At 43.5% G+C, this 19,905-nt stretch overlaps 1 protein-coding gene across 1 annotated transcript; it reads right to left on the bottom strand.

Annotated features, from left to right (window-relative positions):
* Positions 1 to 4,031: 4,031 nt before the first annotated feature.
* LOC307025867 (uncharacterized protein) lies at positions 4,032 to 19,794 on the bottom strand. The gene is made up of 3 exons (XM_079660822.1): positions 18,815 to 19,794; positions 13,202 to 13,267; positions 4,032 to 5,475 (listed from the first exon to the last, which is right to left on the bottom strand). Exons 2-3 carry the CDS (start codon positions 13,232 to 13,234, stop codon positions 4,189 to 4,191), a joined length of 1,320 nt encoding a protein of 439 aa, XP_079516948.1. The 5' UTR covers positions 13,235 to 13,267; positions 18,815 to 19,794; the 3' UTR covers positions 4,032 to 4,188.
* Between the last annotated feature and the right edge of the window lie 111 nt (positions 19,795 to 19,905).

Below are 19,905 nucleotides of genomic sequence, written 5' to 3'. Positions count from 1 at the left end.
GTTTAGAACCGTTTTATCACAAATTATTCAAAAGATTATTTCCGCGGCACATCTTCATATGATCATTATAGTTATACAAAAAATAAGAGAATAAATGAAAAAAAGGTATGAAATAGCCTACTATATGGCAGTAAAACAAGAATACAGTTTAATGTGATTTGTAAAATATCCATAAAGAAAAAGAAAATCTGTTTACAATTCTGTTTCATATGGGTGCTGAGAGAGGTATCCATAGATCTCTTCATGTTGCTCTCAAAGTGCACCAGATTGATGCTTTCAACTTCAATATTTAAAAAAAAATCTTCCCGGGGGAGAATCCCCCCGGATCCCCGGTGAGGAGGTGAGGTCCGCCCCCCAATAGCACTTTACCCCTGTCTATATGCCGTGAGCTGATTATGGAGCCTTCATTGTAACAGTAATTCAGATGAGCCAGATATAAAAGACCTCAAATTGGAAGCATTGTCTGGGCCGTCTTTTTTCACTCAATTCTGCAATAGGTAGATCTCGCCTGTCACCTAGGCCGAGGTCGGTGATCTTGGGCTTAAAAAGGTTGGTGACCACTGCTTTAGATGAAGAAGGGCTACAAACCCTTTTATGTGAGGTAGAGGCCATTTTGAACAGTGGACCAATCACAACAGTCTCAAATGACCCTCAAGACCTGGAGCCTCTAACCCCAAATCACATCTTGCTTTTAAAAACCAAGCCAATTCTGCCCCTGGCGTTTTTGACAAGAACGACCTGCACGTAAGAACCCGATGGAAACAGGTGCAATACATGGCAGACCTAATTTGGAAACGCTGGTGCCGGGAACACTTACCCCTCATGCAAGAAAGACAGAAATGATGCAAGGAGAAGAGAAGCGTTGAACCTGGAGATGTAGTCATGGTAGTTGACCCTACTGCTCCCCGCAGCTCTTGGATCCTGGGAAGAGTGCTAGAAGCTATGGCAGACACTAAAGGACTGGTTCGAGCTGTCAAAGTTAAAACACAGACCAGTGTGCTGGAGAGGCCAATTACCAAGATCTGTCTGCTGTTAGAATGTGAAGAGTGACGGCAGCAAACAGGGTATATGCAGGAATCCTGAAGTCAGATGTAGGACCTTTTTTAAGACCCTTTCCATACATTTTAAGACCTCGTCGCCACTTTTTAAGTTTTAACCAGTTACATTGGCGACACACTTTACCTCACATTGACTATATACAGTATTGATTGTCCTTCCTCCTTATCTTCCAACCATTTGGACACAAACTTGCATTTCCCCATAACAATGTTGTTTAACAACCGGCGTAAACGGACCTTCACGCGCTATCAAGCAGTGAGCGTGCGATGTCCTGTTCAGATGACGTCAAATCCAACAGGATGCCATAAATAAAGTACACAGAATCACACTACACACCTACGCAATGATTACATTCAGGCAGACTGTAGAATACAACCTCTTTGGTCAATTTATATACTTATTGAAAACAAGCTACAAAATGTAATACCTTGGAAAATTAATAGCCTTCATTTTCGCTAAATAGATTGATCAACTTTTTATACTTTTTAAGACCCCGCGGACACCCTGGCAAAGAGTCTTCTTCCGCTGATGGCACGATGATATCATGTAGACAGGATGAGTAACACCACAACTCATATTGGTAAATGACTGGATTCATGAAATGAATAGAAATCCTGAACTGTATAGGCTCCTTTTTTTAAATGTATATTTGATAATTGTTTTTGTGGTACTCAAATACAATTAGAGGCCGGTTATGTAGGAGCCATTTCCTTAGATTATATTATTTTATCTTTTTAGAGTACCTTTCAGAGCCTGAGATTCTGTGGTTTATATTATTTATTATTTAATTTGAGTGCGTTACTCCTGCAGGTCGAGGTGCTGCAGCATAAAAGGAGAGGTGCTGCAGCCTACCGGTGCAGCTGACTGGAGCAAACTGCTTTTTGACCTTGCTGGTTGGGAGCGTCACAGCTTGGTTCTTGTGCCTTTAAAGAGCAACTTGCAGGTTTTTTTTTTTACTACATTTATGCTTAACCTTGCCTGAAAATTACAATTAAAAATGTTAATGCAGGATTTGATATGTTTTACAAGACATAAGGGCAGGAATTCAGAGGGAAAGGAGCCGTTTTGAGCTCTGCTACTAAAAACTGCTATTTTTTTTAACCGTCATACGTTAAACGCGTCATCTTACGTCACATGGGGGAGTTAACTTTCTCGGACTCGTTCTCTGCCCAATCCGCGGTAGTAGTTTGTAGTTGGTTTGAGCGGTTGTGATTTAGTGAGCTGGTATTTTTTCGGTAATTTTAAATTGCATTTCACCATTTGTAATCATGGTGAGCTTGTGTTTGTGCAGGTTGCACAAACTCAAGCCTGTCAGGGCATCGAGTCCACAGTTTCCCTCACGGAAAAAGGACCGGAGCTAGCGTTCGTTCCTGGGTGCGTTGTGCATCCACCTCCCTGCAGAACATACTCTCCACAGCTTTATCAGGAAACCGTATTACTTCTCTCTCCCCCCCCCTTCGCTGCTCTCTCTCTCTCTCTCTCCCCTCCGGTACACGGCACCGTAAGACGTAGTGTGAAGTTTCATTAGGTAACGCTGTGGTGGCTGTACTGCTCCAGCCGTCTCCTTTGTGTTTGTTTGTTTCCCCCTGTCTGTGCTGTTTGTATGTGCGTGGTGGCTGTCACTCCTGGCTCCCGGCTCAACCTCCACTCACCTGCTGCAATCAGCTGTGCACCCTCCCCGACTACACACCTGCTTTCCATCAAGCCATTTACAACGACATATCAACGGAGGCTCCACAACCTTTCTCCGCCAGATCGTCAAGTATCAGCCGTATCTCGCGTCTCTCCTCCGGTACACAGCACCGTAGTGTGGAGTTGCATTAGGTAACGCGAGATACGGCTGATACTTGCGCATTAGTTTCTGTTATGGATCAGTATAAACAGTCCTGGCAGTAACGTTACTATATTATCAATACTACTTTAGTTATAGCCTGATATATGATTGCTAACTTTACAATGTTGTGATGTGACTGTTGTTAGCTAACATGCTAACGACGGTCACTCACCAAGACAGCTGCTCTGTTCTCCACTGGTTCTCCTCACACCAAAGCTCCATTTCTCTCCGATGGCCGTTATTTTTTCTAATCCTTGGCGGCTCCTGGTCTCTTGGACGCCTAGCAGGCTTATAATTATAATCGTATGCATTCGAATATATATTTTCAACCTCTTCTGTGTCAAAACTAGCATTGTGATCCATGTTTATTCATACGTTAGACCGGCCGCTCTCCCCCTTCTTTCCCCTATGTTACGTCAAACGCGGGATTTCACGTGCGGAGGCTTTTTTTATGCGGAAGTGAACATTTCTTACTAAAACGACGGCAGATGTCACTGTAGTGTATATCTCTGTATATTTTTGGGAAAATCTAGTGTATTCATCATTTTCCTACACATTTATTCACTGGTGTCTCTAACCTGCAAATTGCTCTTTAACATTGAAGTATCAGTTTATCTGACAAATAGTTTGTTTAAAAACATCAATTTATTTGTGCCTTTTTTGGAATAAACTCTTACTTTTCAAATCGCATCTGGATATTTCTATATTTTTCTCTCAAACTACAAGCGTCTATTCCTCGGTCAGCCCCACGAGTGAATCACAAACAAAGGACACAAAACAAATGGACATCGTGGTCACTACACGGTTCAAGTGTGAGCTTCCAGTCCCAGTGCATTGTGGAGATATGACCTTGTGCATTTCAAATACCCCAGATCCTGCAGTCATTTATCTGAAGAGTACACTTCAGATAAATGACTGCAGAATCTCAGGTATGCAAAGTGGACAGGTAGGCGAGAAAGGCTTTTTTGAGTCTCAGAGACCAAGGTCCTGTACACTTCGCATACATTGACTGCACAACGTCAGGTCTGCGATGTGGACAGTACACCTCAAATACACCACTACACAACCTGTGGTATTCGAAAATAAGGGAATGACATGTTTATAATATGCTGCAAAACACAACAAATATGCAGGGCGCGAGTCTGTTTCTAAGGCCATTTTATTTTTGGAACAGAGAAAACACCGTAAATAACAATAATAATAAACAATAATAATAACATAAACAATAATAAAATAAACAACTGTTAGTCAGACTTCAACTCAGAAAAAAAAGTTTTCCCACACTCTTAAAACCACTATGGGTTTTCTCTTGTGTGAATACGGTGATGTGTTTTGAGATTACCTGATGTAGTGAACGTTTTCCCACACTCTTCACACCAGTACGGTTTTTCTCCAGTGTGAATACGGTGATGTGATTTAAGATTACCTGATCTAGAGAAAGTTTTCCCACACTCTTCACAGCTGTACGGTTTTTCTCCAGTGTGAATACGGTGATGTGTTTTGAGAGCATCTGATCTAGTGAACGTTTTCCCACACTCTTCACACCAGTACGGTTTTTCTCCAGTGTGAATATGGTGATGTACTTTGAGAGCACCTGATGTAGTGAAAGTTGTCCCACACTCTTCACAGCTGTACGGTTTTTCTCCAGTGTGAATACGGTGATGTACTTTGAGAGCACCTGATGTAGTGAAAGTTGTCCCACACTCTTCACACCAGTACGGTTTTTCGCCAGTGTGACTACGGTGATGTATTTTGAGAGCATCTGATGTAGTGAACATTTTCCCACACTCTTCATAGCTGTACGTTTTTTCACCAGTGTGAATACGGTGATGTATTTTGAGAGCACCTGATGTAGTGAAAGTTGTCCCACACTCTTCACAGCTGTACGGTTTTTCACCAGTGTGACTACGGTGATGTATTTTGAGAGCATCTGATGTAGTGAACATTTTCCCACACTCTTCACACCAGTACGGTTTTTCACCAGTGTGAATACGGTGATGTATTTTGAGATCACCTGATCTAGAGAAAGTTTTCCCACACTCTTCACAGCTGTACGGTTTTTCTCCAGTGTGAACACGAAGATGTATTTTGAGAGCACCTGAACTAGAGAAAGTTGTCCCACACTCTTCACACCAGTACGGTTTTTCACCAGTGTGAATACGGTGATGTGATTTGAGAGCACCTGATGTAGTGCAAGTTTTCCCACACTCGTCACAGCTGTACGGTTTTTCTCCAGTATGAACACGAAGATGTGTTTTGAGAGCACCTGATCTAGAGAAAGTTGTCCCACACTCTTCACAGCCGTACGGTTTTTCTCCCGTGTGAATACGGTGATGTATTTTGAGATCACCTGATGTAGTGAAAGTCGTCCCACACTCTTCACAGCTGTACGGTTTTTCACCAGTGTGAATACGGTGATGTATTTTGAGATGACTTGATCTGGAGAAAGTTGTCCCACACTCTTCACAGCTGTACGGTTTTTCTCCAGTGTGAATACGCAGGTGGCGCTTCAAAGTTCCAGATGTTGTAAAGGATTTGTCACATTGCTGACAGCTGTGAGGTCTCTCTTTTCCTTTCGGTTTCTAGAACAGACGGACAGAGAAAGCGAGAAAGTCAATCTAAAAAGCATAAATACACAAGTCAACACAATAAAAACTCACTTAATATAAACCTTGAGTTAACAAAATACTACTTATCAACTGTTTGTGTTTATTATATTTGTATTATATTTGATACAGTAATACAGCAACATTCTAATCACAGTATATACCAGAGGTGGGGGACTCGAGTCAAATGACTTGAGTCACATATTTTTTAACTTGAGACTTGCTTGAATAACATTGATAAAAGACTCGACTTGACTTGTGTAGGGGTGTAGAGCTATTTGTTCAAGCACCGGATCGGCAAAACAGGAGAGTCTGTGAACCAGTCTGCCTTGATCTATGTATTCATGTCTGTGACTCTCACAGTATCTGCTGCCCACAGCTGTTTTGTAGAAGGAAAACCTCCTTCACTTCATGAAATCTCTGCAGCACCAGGAGGCAGTAACGTGTAACTCAGCAGAATCTGAGAAGAGCAGCACCAGCTGCAAAGAGCTGTGCCTTTTACTGTTTACTTTACTGTTTTTACCTTCATTAGAACAGAGTAGGGATGGGTATCGTTAGGATTTTATCGATACCGGTACTGCTTATCGGTATCGGTATTTTTCGATACTCTTATCGATACTTTTCAATAATTTGGTGTTAATAAACTAAAAAAAGACAAGGCGATGTGCCTGCAAGACTGCACCAAGGTAAAAAAAACATATTACTCGTGCGCAGCATCTAACCTGCCTGCGAGCCTTCGCTCAGGTCACATTTACACACGGCGCGGCTGAAGCCCGCTAGCACTATTAGCACTATTAGCACTATCGCTAGCACCGTTTTAGATTCAATGAGTGTCTCGTTTGCAAATGCTTCATTAAGTTGCTTGTGTCACCCCCTTTACAAGCAACTAGTTGAGTACATAGATTGCACCTTGCACTATCGCCACTACATTTTTTTAAAGTGCACCTAGACCTTGGATCGCTTCCCTCTGTCCGCCATGCCTGCGGGAGTCTCACAACAATAATAAGAGCGCTGTTGAGAGAGATGAGGAGTGGCATTTACAGTGGCCAATCAGAGGGGTCTCAAACCGGATACATCACACGGGATGAGGGTTCCCAACCAACCAGAATGGTTTAAAGTTAAACTAAGGAAGTAGACGTAACAGATATCGATAGCAGCACCGTTTGTCCAGCGGCTTAACGGTATACCGATACCGTCCAATCAGGTACCGGTATTGACTTAGTACCGGTTCTCGGTACCCATCCCTAGAACAGAGCGACCGCAGGCTGCTAACCAAACACACAACACACACACACTGAACTCCCCAATTATTCCCCCTATTACCTGTTTTATTATTTCAGAGTAGGGCTGCTCGATTATGGCAAAAATCATAATCTCGATTATTTGGGTCAATAATTGATATCACGATTATTAAAAACGATTATCCATTTACTTTGAAAACATCAATTTATTGAAAGAAAAAAGGTGAAGTATGTTTTTAACAGTTGATTACCCTGAACTTTCAGTATAATTCAATTGAAAAACCAATACAAAAAATAATATATTTATTTTTTTAAATAAAAAAATAATCATTTTATTTTGATTAATTGTTTTCATAATCGTTGGGGGAGAAGACGACAGCCTCCACGCGGCCACCCCTGCAAGTAACGAGAGATGGTGAAAGACCAGCTCGTGAAACCAATGTCGCCACCCAATCATCGTCAACCTGGCAGACCAAGGCGTAAAAGGTCGGGGGGATGCAAGTCCACGCCAGGACGGGTATCCATCCCGACGGTCGACCACCAAGGTCTGGCAGTGTTCCAGCTAAACGTCGAGGGCCTCACCAACGCCAAACTCGAGATCATACGCCACCTCGCCGACTCCCACAAGGTTGCAGCCGTCCTCCTACAGGAAACCCACTGTATGGCTGAAGACACCCTAAAGCTGCCCGGGTTCCACCTCGCTGGTTCCATCCTCAGCAGACATCACGGTATTGCGACTTTTGTGAGGTCTGATCTTGGGTGGATAGCCACTGGCCAATCTCCACCAAATGCCAGCGTTGAATGGCTGTCCACCAGGATACAGGCAACATCTGTCGTAAATGTGTACAAGCCTCCACCATCTACACTGACCGTGTCGGCCCTCCCGCTTGTCCAGGCACCTGCCATCTATGCAGGGGACTTTAACTGCCAGCACACTGACTGGGGATACTTCCACACGACACCAGACGGAGAGACGCTGTGTGAGTGGGCCTCCAACGCCAATGCCCAGCTCTTGTTCGACCCTAAAGAGCCACCAAGTTTCCACTCTTCAAGATGGAACACCTTCACCAACCCAGACCTCGCATTTGCTGTATGCCACAACAGTGACCCAATTCCAGAGAGACAGGTTATCGATAGGTTCCCCCGGTCACACCACCGACCGTCTGTCATCAAAGCCCCCTCACTGGTGCAGCCGGTAGAAGGTAAACCTGCCCGTAGGTGGAACTTCCGGAAGGCCAACTGGCAGGCATTCACCGCGGAGACAGAGAGAACATCAGCCAGCCTCCCGGACCCAGACATCACTGATGTGGACTCAGCATATGCAGCCTTCTGCGAAGTGCTTCTAAGTGCAGCAAAGAAAACAATCCCTCGCGGCTACAATGCGAGCTACATCCCGGGCTGGGACGAAGAGTGCAACCACCTCCTGCGCGAACATCAACAGGCTGGCTCAAGGGAGGATGTGGACACGACTGCAACGGCACTACTCCACAAGCTGGACGCCACCCGAAGGGCCAGATGGACTGAAATTGTTGAGTCAATCGATTTCACCCATTCCAGCCGTAAGGCGTGGCAGATTATTAACCAGCTCACTGGCAGGAAAACAACACCCCCCAAGTGCCCTGTGACAGCAGATGCCATTGCAGCCCAGCTCCTGAAGAACAGCCAATTCCAAGGTGCAGACAAGAACTTCGCCCGCTTTACGCTGCGCGAGGTATCTTCCATCTCTAGGGCACCCAGTGTCGATGCTGACATCTCCGGGGAATTTACAACAGCTGAACTTAGGGCGGCCATTAGCAACCTTAGGCAAGGCAAGTCCCCGGGGCATGATAATATCCATCCGGAGTTCATGACCCACCAGAGTGAGACAACATCTGCCTGGCTCTGCTCCTTTTTTACATCCTGCTTCCAGAGGTCCAAACTGCCGAAGACCTGGCGCCGTGCTGCTGTTTTCGCTCTGCTGAAACCAGGCAAAACTGCGGAAGACCCCAAGGCCTACAGACCCATCTCGCTGCTCTGCGTCCCATTAAAGATTCTGGAGAGGATGATCCTCAGCCGCATAGAGCCAGTAGTAGACCCACAGCTTCCAAGGGAACAGGCTGGTTTCCGGCGGGGCAGATCAACAGTAGATCAAGTAACCCTGCTCACCCAGGACATCGAGGACAGCTTTCAGGCCAAAGACAAAGCTGGGGTAGTGTTGCTCGACCTAACGGCCGCATATGACACCGTCTGGCACCGTGGACTTCACCTGAAGCTGCTGAGGACAATCCCAGACCGGCATATGGTGAAGTTCCTAATGGAGATGCTGTCCAACCGCAGCTTCATCCTTCGGACCAGCGATGGCCAGCGAAGCAGACTGAGAAGATTGAGGAACGGGGTGCCACAGGGGTCTGTCCTCTCACCACTGCTGTTTAACATCTATATCCACGACCTCCCGGAGATAACATCCAGTAAATATGGTTACGCGGATGATCTGGCCATCATGCTGCGTCAACCAACATGGTCAGCGGTGGAACAGGGTCTCAACCAGGACATGGGCATCTTGGCTGCCTACATGTGCATGTGGCGTCTGCAGCTCAGTACTGGGAAGACTGTGTCGGCCGCATACCACCTGTGCAACAGAGAGGCAAAAAGGGAACTATCGGTGTCCATTGACAACAAACGTTTGGAGCACCAACTAGCCCCCAAGTACCTCGGTGTTCGGCTGGACAGGACATTGTCCTATAAACAACACCTGGATGAAGTGAGAGCCAAAGTTACAGCAAGGGTCTCGCTTATCCGCCGCCTCGCTGGTACAACCTGGGGTGCCTCCGCCAGGACGCTACGAATATCCACACAAGCCCTGGTGTTCTCTGCTGCCGAATATTGTGCCCCAGTCTGGTGTAGAAGCCCACATGTGAAGAAGATTGATCCTGTCATTAACAACGCCCTTCGGATCATAACTGGTTGCCTGAAGCCCACCCCCGTGTCCTACCTGCCAGTCCTAGCGGGAATTGCCCCGGCCGGCCTCCGACGAGAGGCCGCTACCCTTGCACTTGCAAGGAAAGCCCAAGAACATGACTGGCATATCCTGCATGAAACCACAACTAAGGCAGCAACCCCAAGCAGACTCAAGTCCCGTCACCCCTACAACAGGAGAGCACAAGAGATGCTTGGTTCCATCCCTGAGGACCTGTCTACAAGGGCATGGTTAGCAACTTCCTGGAAGCAGGAATGGGAGTCGGCTGAGCTCACACGTCTGCACCATCACATCCAAGACCCGGGAGATGGAGTCGAAGGAGAACATCTACCACGCCGGCACTGGACCCTACTGAACCGCCTCCGTACTAGGGTTGGTCGTTTCAAATCATCAATGAAGGAGTGGGGCCTGGTAGACAGCGCAGTATGCAAGTGTGGCGAGCCTGAGCAGACTGCCAACCACATAATCACCACCTGTCCTCTGTACAGACCTCCTTCAGAGGCTGGCCTCTTCCAAGTGGGACCAGAGACGAGAGCGTGGCTTGAGACTGAGCTGGACATATGACGACGATACACGAAAGAAAGAAGATAATCGTTGCAAGCCAAAATCGTAATTGCGATTAAAATACGATTAATTGAGCAGCCCTATTTCAGAGCCCCACTCTCCATTGTTGTTAATGTGGAAAATAAAACTCTAGTTTCATAACCACTGTCTTTTAACTGATTTAAATGCGGAAACTGGGGTTATTCATCATGATTTCGTAGGACTTGACTTGCTTGACTGACACCCAAGTAACTTGAGACTTGCACATGTATGACTTACTCCCACCCCTGGTATTCAGGAGACAGAAGGAGACGGCATCCTGTCACTGCGAGTCTCACGAGAAGCAATGTCGCCTGGAGACTGTGTTACCTGGATTCCAGCAGTATGTTAGGGATCACAGCAGGAAAGACAATATCCTGGACAAATGCTTCTTAAATGATAAAGGAGCCTTTGTGTCTAAATATAGACCACCAATAATGAACTCTGATCATAATGTTGTGAATATGACACCAGTGTATAACACCAAACTGAAGGGAAGTCAACCAGAAAAGAAAGTAATAAGGACATGGACAAATGAAAGTAGGGAACAGTTGAAAGCCTGTTTTGATTGGACAGATTGGGACATTTTTCAGGAAGGTTCACTTGAGGAAATAACTACCGTTACCAAAGACTATATTAACTTCTGTGTTTCCACTAAAGAAATACAAATCTATCCAAGTGATAAATCATATGTGACTAAGGACATTAACAAAAAGTTATAAAAACCGGGAAAATAGCTTTCAAAAACAAAGACTATGGAAATAACTGAAAGTCAAATTGAGGGAATCAAAACTGGCACACAGAGAGCTTTTGGGAAATGATTTTAAAGCCAAAGACCACAAAAAAGTGTGGGACACCATGAGAACCATGAAAGAAATGACCTCTTCAGCTAAACCTATTGTGACGGACAAGACATACTTGATCCATACCAATTTGCCTATAAGCAAGGGGGTGGTACTGTTGCTACTCTGGTTCATATCATTACTAAACATTTAGATAAACATCACACCTATGCAAGAGCCCTCTTCCTAGACTTCTCAGCCGCATTCAACTCAATACAAGCAGACATCTTGGTGTCAAGAATGGGATCTCATGAATCTTTGTGGGAAAAGTACTGCGGTGTGAATTTTGAATTGAGCCGTCCCTTATAGATACTATCTCTTTACGTATTAGTGATGGGAATTCCGGCTCTTTTTAGTGAGTCCAGGGTATATGCAGGAATCCTGAAGCCAAATTTAATACCTTTTAAGACCTTTTTTAAGACCCTTTCCATACATTTTAAGACCTCATCGCAACTTTGAGTTCTAACCGGTTACATTGGCAACACACTTTACTATATTGATTGTAAGATAGCAAAACTAAACAGAGTGCAGACAGACTACTGAAGCCTCCTCTCCACATGAACTTCAACCTCTCTGTGAAGGTCAGGTTTAATGCAGTATGCTGCTTTTTTGCTTCTGTACTCTGTGCTCTTTCATTCCAGTCAAACTCCTCAGAAACAATTAGAAACCATTATTTGACCAATAAACAAAACAATTGACAAAACTTTGAACTATGAAATATGTTAAACTTTGGTGAGCTTCAGCGGGGTAATGCCATATAGGAGCTCCCTCACAAATACCCAGGGGTTAAATTGGGCTGGGGCTGTCCGGGGCTAAGCCCTGGCACATAGGACGATGCTCTGACGTCATCACCCTCACACATTTGTCATATGTTTACAAAAAAGGATATATATGTTAAGACTTTTCTCGTTCTTAATATAGACTATATTTAGGGTCTATATGTGTTGACTTTACTTTAAAATAGCAGATCTCTGTGACCGGATATAGTTTGGCTTAGACCCCGGCCCCACAAGGACGCATACAGTAAAACGCATACGCAAGCGCAAAAAAGTCTTCCGTTCACACGCATTCGATTCATTAACGTGTCCGTTCACACTAGACCGCTGGAAATGCTGGAAACGATGTAGTACATATGTCAGGCCTGTAAGTGGCGCTGCTGCCGCCCGAAATACACCAAAAGCAGCGAAGAAGACCCCGGAGCATGGTTGCCATGGTTGCCCTTCTGTTTATTCTCCGCGGTGGACGGCGTGTTCTCCTGCTGTATCTCTCAGGTAGTCCACCAGCAGATGAAAAACACCCACCTCTCCGCCTCTTCCAAGGGACGAGGGGACCGTGCGGCAGTTTCCGTAAAAAAAAATGTTCCGCCGGTCAACATGTCCGTTAAAGTTTAAATCTTCCGTACAAAATAAGAAAAGTGCCGGTCAGAGGTCTTCTTTGTTATTTATTGAGCTTTAAAACAAATTGATAACGACTCTGTTCTCTGGATAATAATATAATAATATTTAATAAACAGTGCCTGCCTCTCTTTTCCTCCCCCTCTTCTGACAGCCCAGCAGCAGCAGGAGACGTGGGGAGAGGGAGGCGGGCTATATCATCGTTATCAGAAAATGATCATATAGGGCACACACGGAGCCGTTGGACCCCCAGAGCGTTGCGTATGCCGGTCTACCCACCTTGGGACCCGTTACCGTAGTCGTTTATTCCCTCCCCCCCACAGAGCGGAGCAAGGCAACGAAACTTAAAATAATAAGCAGCATTTTACAGCGCGCTATGCATGGGGCCGCCTTGGGGGGTTTCCCGACATGTCGTTTCAGTAAATTAAAGGGTGTTTCATGTTGTCGTTGCTGTGGACCTTCTTAATACCTTGGAAAATGCCATTTAATACTTTTTAATAGCCTTAATTTTCGCTAAATTGATTTATCAACTTTTAATACTTTTTAAGACCCCGCGGACACCCTGGAGTCGGATCATTTGGCTCGGCTCACTCAGAAGAGCCGGCTCTTTCGGCTCCCAAAACGGCTCTTCATGTTACCACAGTTTACCAGAGCCTCAGTTTCGCCGCTGATGAAGTGCACACTGACCTGAGCTCCAGAGGTCTCCTTGTTCTCCTCCATGCTGCTCTCAGGGCTCCTTCTCCGGCTGGGTCTCTGAAATAATCAACACAACGACAGCTGACACAAAACAAGACAACTCAATACAACCGACAGACACAACAAAACTAATCTACAGCTACTTCGTAGGTTCATAGCAGAGGTGAGAAGTAACTAAGTACATTTACTCAAGTACTTGAACCACTGTTCAGTGGCTGTTCTAGACCAATTTGACTAGGGGGGCCACTGGGGGGCCAGTTATTTTCTGAGGGAGGCACAATAAATGCAGGACGGAAAAGAGAACTAGGCAGTATGAAGTAATTGCGCATAAGAAGTATTTGTTTCATTCCACTTATTTATTTCAGATAGATCTTATAGTTATTACTGTTAGCTTCAGCTTAAGTTATAGTAAAATGTTTGGTATATTCATCTTAATGTCACCTCATATATTCGTGTGTGTTAAATTTGAAGGGACAAAGTACATTTTTCCTCTTTTAAATATAGCACAATAGTCTTTTCTTCCACTTTTATCTGTGATGAAAAGGTTGGTTTTTTGGCTATCTGTGGTTAGGCATAATACAAATGACCATTGACATCTGCTTTGCCGTTCCCAGACCTCTAAAGAGGCCCCGAGTCTCTGGCTTCCTCTGTTAAGTGCTAAAACTATTATTGATTAAGCCAAAGGACATTTTCCTCAAATATAATGCAATTAAAGTCCTGTTGATTAGTGATTCATGTCCAGCATGCATTAGTTAAGAAACTATAAGGATGTTGGTGTGTTGAAATGTACGTGCGTTTCCTGCAAGACTCTTATCAGATCAGGAGATGATTGGGTCACACACAAGTTAGAGAGACAATGGTCCTTCTGATTCTAAAGTAAGCTGACTTTGGGGTGAAGGGGAGTTCAGGGAATACCTTAGGGCATGGGAACAGTTAACTTCTGTTTGTTGACTGATCGGTGACTGTCATGGGACGATGGCGTTTGGATATTTACAAATATGGCTTTCATAAAGAAAAGCAGGTGACTGTTGTGTGATAAGATACATGACAGGATGTGTGTGTCCGTTGAAGATGTTTAGGGGGAATGAGTATGTGTCCTGTCAAAGAGTCCTCTGTCATGACTCCAAATCATTGATTTGGACACACACACACACACACACACACACACACACACACACACACACACACACACACACACACACACACACACACACACACACACACACACACACACACACACACACACACACACACACACACACACACACACACACACACACACACACACACACACACACACACACACACACACACACACACACACACACACACACACACACACACACACACACACACACACACACACACACACACACACACACACACACACACTCAGAAGTGAACTCACCAATAAACAAATAGCTAGGGAAGAGCAAGCTACAAAACTCCTCCCCACCTGTGTATAAATGTTGTGATTATTTTGAAGATCGGCGCTCTTGTTTCTGACTGGCTGTCGTGGTACGTATATCACACGGTGGTAGAACCTGAGCCCGGAGTACTCTGCAGAGTGCTTCGTGATTAGGTGATGTATTGTATGTTTTACCATTGAAACGGATTATTGTTTAACCCTTATCCTGGTGCTTTGACTTTTCCTTCTTTTAAAACAAACTCATAGAGGAACGCGCGGAGCAGAGGTTCTGCTCCAACAACATATATTAATATGATAAAGAAAAAAAAATTAAAGAAAAATAAATTAAATCAAATATGTTGCAGTGCACGGTCACAACCTACTGAAACTCCTTAACATAGCCAACATTTTGGTAAAACATATTCAACATATTCCACTCAGTGAAACGTTGAAGGATGGCCAACCGTCATGGTCCAGAAGTAACAGGAAATAAATGTTGAACTACAATTTAAGACCAAATAAAAATGTTTTGACCACCATGGCAAATGCTGGTAGGGCTGCTCATGTCATCTCTTAAATATGTTTTACAATAAACACCAGCCTGTTCGCATGGTCTGGCTTCAGAGATGAGCGCAGGCAGGTGACAATATTGCCACCTGTACTGAAGACCCTCTCTGAAGAGGAGCTTGTGGCAGTGCTGCCACATATGACACAGGAAAAAAAGAAAAGACTCTGAACCCTTTCTTTGCCATTATATAAAAATAGTGTTGCTACAAAAGTATAAATTAGGCTACTAATAAGACAACTCAGATCTGAAGCTACACAGGAATCTGCTGCCAAAGTGCAATAAAAAAGACAAAATTAATAGAATCAAACCCATTTTTTGTTGCATTTTATTAGAGTATAAAAAGAAATGCCTTTAAAATAGGATGCAAGCAACACTAGTTTCTTAACCTGAATTGATAATAGACTATAATCAATTTAAAACAGAACAGATCTTAATGTTTGCATTCTTATACCATTTTTTCTACAATAAGCAGCCTTGCTCTTGTTATTGGGCCTGGTGAAAATGGACTGCTGTGCATTTAGCTGTCCTCTCAGGCCCCTCCCCTTTTGGCAGCGTAGGGCAGAATTAGGAGGGAATTCCGTCTCGTAGCGTTTGTGCACTGTTTTCAGGGATGCAAACACACGTATGGTGAAAAAAGAGAGAACTATTCGAAGCAGAAAAAAAACAGCGTAATATACCATCTGACAAAGGCCTGCGCTATAATGCTTCAATGAACTGGCTATTCTTAATATACTCAGATCAATAGAAGACAGAGATGTTAAATTATAAATCAAGGGTTTTTATTATTATTTACAGCAGGGGTGGGGAACCTTTTTCCTTTCAATTTTTACAACATCCTCCGAGGGCCGTACAAATTATTGAACTGCTTAAAAAAACTAAAATCACAGCCCATTAATTTGGCCTTTCTCTCATGCTGTGCAAAGAAAAAGCAAACTCTTAATCCAGATATTTTACCATGACTCGCGCATGCACGCACGCACGTGCAGGGTTGTGGCAGAAAGATATGGACACAAGATGTGTGCAAATGTATTAAGTATCCTATCCATGTGAACATGATTTAAGTGGGGGGGACTTTACCTCCTCTAGTGGGGTCCGGGGCATGCTCCCCCAGGAAGATTTTTTTTTTAAATATTGAAGTTAAAAGCATCAATCTGGTGCACTTTGAGAGCAACCTGAAGAGATCTATGGATACATCTCAACACCCATTTGAAACAGAACTGTAAGGAGATTCTTCTTTTTGGATATTTTACAAATCACTCCCTTTTTAAACTCTATTCTTGTTGTTTTTAACAACTTTTTTGTTACTGTCATATTGTATTTTATACCTGTTTTTCATTTAGACTCTAATGTCTCATTAATAACTATAATGATGTCAAGGTGTGCCTTAACCTCACTGAGCTGAGGTTATTTGAGCCTCTCAGGAGAGCGCTCTCTTCCACCTGGTTGTAGAAAAGCTCTTTAAATTCGTTAGCATAGCTAGCTAACCAGATGCTAATAACAGATCGCCACTGTGCTTACAACTAAAGACACAGCCTCGCAAACACTGCGGTGTGTACGGCTCCTTATGGGTACTGCAATATTTGAAGAGCTGGAGCGGCGTTCCGGTGCTCTCCGTCGGCACTCTAGTCTACACTCCTTTCCGACGAGACATATACCACGTGAAGACACGTTACGCTCGTGTTGTGTTCAAGGAACCTGCCCTTGGCCAGGAAAAACAGGCACTCGCTTGTTTAATTATTTTGCGGTCTAGATTTCTTCTTCTTTTTTGAAGTGAAAAGTTGTCCGTTAGTCGGACTGATGGACGGACGGACGGACGGACGGACAGACGGACAGACGGACAGACGGACCCCCCCCCACCCCACCCCCAAAACGAAAACTCTTCGGTTCTCCGCGAATTACACAAGTCACCCAAATCAGCGTTAAAAAAGCGGGAGGCGCCGAAAAGCGACTAATTTGCATCACTGTGTTTTGAAATGCCGCTCCTAAATTACCCTTCTTCGATAAAGCCACGCTCGCATTGCAGATGAGACAGATGGACTTTGAATTGGAAAAGATAATCATCCTCCCAATCGGAGTGAAAATTATATATTTTGGGCTTTTTTGCTTCTGCCATAATTGCGGTCTTGTGTGTGTGCGGACTGTCACTCCTGTTGACACGGGGGATGTCTGTTCAAAACATTGCAATCGTGAATAAATCATTTCAAATATATATTTGTCTCCGACTTTCATTTGTACATCGTTGTTAATGTGATGTTTAGTAGCTTTGATAGCTGTCCATACCTTCAGACAGCCTAAAAGTAAGACACAAGTTGTTTACTCACAGCCCGAATGCAGCATCGAGATCTGTGGCAAGCTGTGATCCTCTCCGATTAAGTTGTGACAGGACATAGCTATTCTCCAGCGAGCAAGGTTTTTATTAAATACCTCCATCCCTCTCATCACAACAAGACTCTACACTGTGCAGAAAAAAAAAAACATAAATGAAAATAACCTTGCTGGATAGCTTAGAGTGAAACAAACAAACTATCTTCCATGGCTGATATTGATGTCACAGTAACAAGTAAACCACATAAAAGTCCAGTGGGGCACAAGTTGAATCCATATGATGAAATTGTTATTTTATATATATATACACATGCTATATATATTTATATTTATTTCTATCCTAGATTTTCTAGGCTATATAAACCGGCCATGGAAGATAGTTTGTTTGTTTCACTCTAAGCTATCCAGCAAGGTTATTTTCATTTATGTTTTTTTTTTCTGCACAGTGTAGAGTCTTGTTGTGATGAGAGGGATGGAGGTATTTAATAAAAACCTTGCTCGCTGGAGAATAGCTACAGAAGACCTGTCACAACTTAATCGGAGAGGATCACAGCTTGCCACAGATCTCAATGCTGCATTCGGGCTGTGAGTAAACAACTTGTGTCTTACTTTTAGGTTGTAAGAAGGTATGGACAGCTATCAAAGCTACTAAACATCACATTAACAACGATGTACAAATGAAAGTCGGAGACAAATATATATTTGAAATGATTTATTCACGTTTGCAATGTTTTGAACAGACATCCCCAGTCACCTCATTGTCATGTTGTAGTCCTCGCTGTATGCGTCCGGATATCGCATCGCAACCACAACCTCACACACTGGTACTGAATGTGCATCAAAGTGTTCCTATGGAGCCAAATATACCGAAAGAACAGAAGAAGAAGCGATCGAAATGTGTATTTCCTGGCTATTCGACAATGGCTCCTCAAAGTACAAGCCTCTGACACATTCCTGTTATGCTGTGTATGTAATTTATTATATGTAATGCCTTGTATTTTATCTATGTAATGTCTTTTATCTGGAGCCTGAGTCTGTAATAAAGTTCATTCATTCCTTCCTACCGTTATAAAACGTCACGAGTTCCCCCGCGTCACCAGTTAAACGGTAACACCGGCACCGCCCTTTATTATTTATTTATTTTAAACGGCATCATTTAAGGCAATGACAGATGATGAAAGCAAACTGTTTTCTGTCGCTGATTACTTTGCACACTACGTTAACTAACGTTCGTCAACAACAACACTTACTGACCTAAAGTCTTACCTTGTAACAATTACACGGATACAATAGTTTAACTCACCTTCAATTATCGTGGTAGTCTCTCGAAACGTAGGTTTCAATCAGTCTTTCTTGGATGCAACAGCCTCTGATGATCCGAGATGAAAAGTGTTTGTTTTTTTCGCGCTTCAGCCGGACAGTGAAAGTGAGTGCACCGCTCTAATGGGTCCTGGGTGCACCGCTCTAATGGGTCCGACTAGAATGACGAATAACGTTAGTTCCGCCTATTCCGTCATTCAATAAATCATGTAATAAACATAGACTGTATATATAAATGGACTTAGGGTCTGTGACGTCACCCATAGGATTCTGCAGAGTTGCCGAGAAGCCCTTAGTAGGCGGAGTCGGCCACTAACGGCTCGACAGTGACGTCAGAGTTCAACTCCCGCCTACTCCAGCCTGATCCAAATAAGTGCAAAGACGCGGAGCCGAGGCGGGACCTGCTGCCACCGAGCTGAAAGTTCCAGAGCTAGCTGAAGCTACCAAGCTAAGCTAACATGCTCCCCATCTGCACACTGCCGTGGCATTTTACGTTTCTAAGGTAAGCAGACATGAAACTATTCAGCAAAACTATAAATAATAATCTAAGTTATTGAGCTTTTAGCATAATACTTCAGAATCTTAAAATCCCTTAACGTTTGTATACAATTGTGCTAAATTCAACACTGGAATCAAGCAAATATTAATATGTTTGCATGACATTAGTTATTTATATTTTGATATCACTTAACTATACGTTTAATACATTTAAGTCAAGCTAAGGTACATGTGATGGTAGCTATAGTGCTCTTACCTGTGAGGCCTCCTCCAAACAGCATAATAACCAGACTGTATCATTAAAACTAAGTACCAGTTCTAGATCCTTGACTTTAGACAAACAATTCAAAAGACGACATGTATTTAAAGACCAATCTTTATTTGAATGTGCCTCTTAACCTGGTATATTAGTTATAAAGTAATAGTATCTACAATCTAAAAAAACTGAGCAACTCAACTGTCAACTTTATATTTCTTATTGTCTAAAGCATTTTTTTTTTCTCCCAACAACGAAAAATAAAATGAATTGACACACCAAGCTTTTTTCTTTCTCACTGCTTTCTCTTTGCTTCTTTA

Source organism: Notothenia rossii (genome assembly GCF_949606895.1).
Source record: "Notothenia rossii genome assembly, chromosome: 11".
NCBI lineage: Eukaryota > Metazoa > Chordata > Actinopteri > Perciformes > Nototheniidae > Notothenia > Notothenia rossii.
This window is presented reverse-complemented; position numbering and strand designations above follow the sequence as displayed.

What these genes read in the sequence shown, in the direction of transcription:
- LOC307025867 (XM_079660822.1), bottom strand. Translation starts at nt 13,234, where the DNA reads ATGGAGGAGAACAAGGAGACCTCTGGAGCTCAG. An exon ending in AGGAGACCTCTGGAGCTCAG is followed by an intron (nt 5,476 to 13,201) that starts GTCAGTGTGCAC and finishes CGTCTGTTCTAG; the next exon opens with AAACCGAAAGGAAAAGAGAG.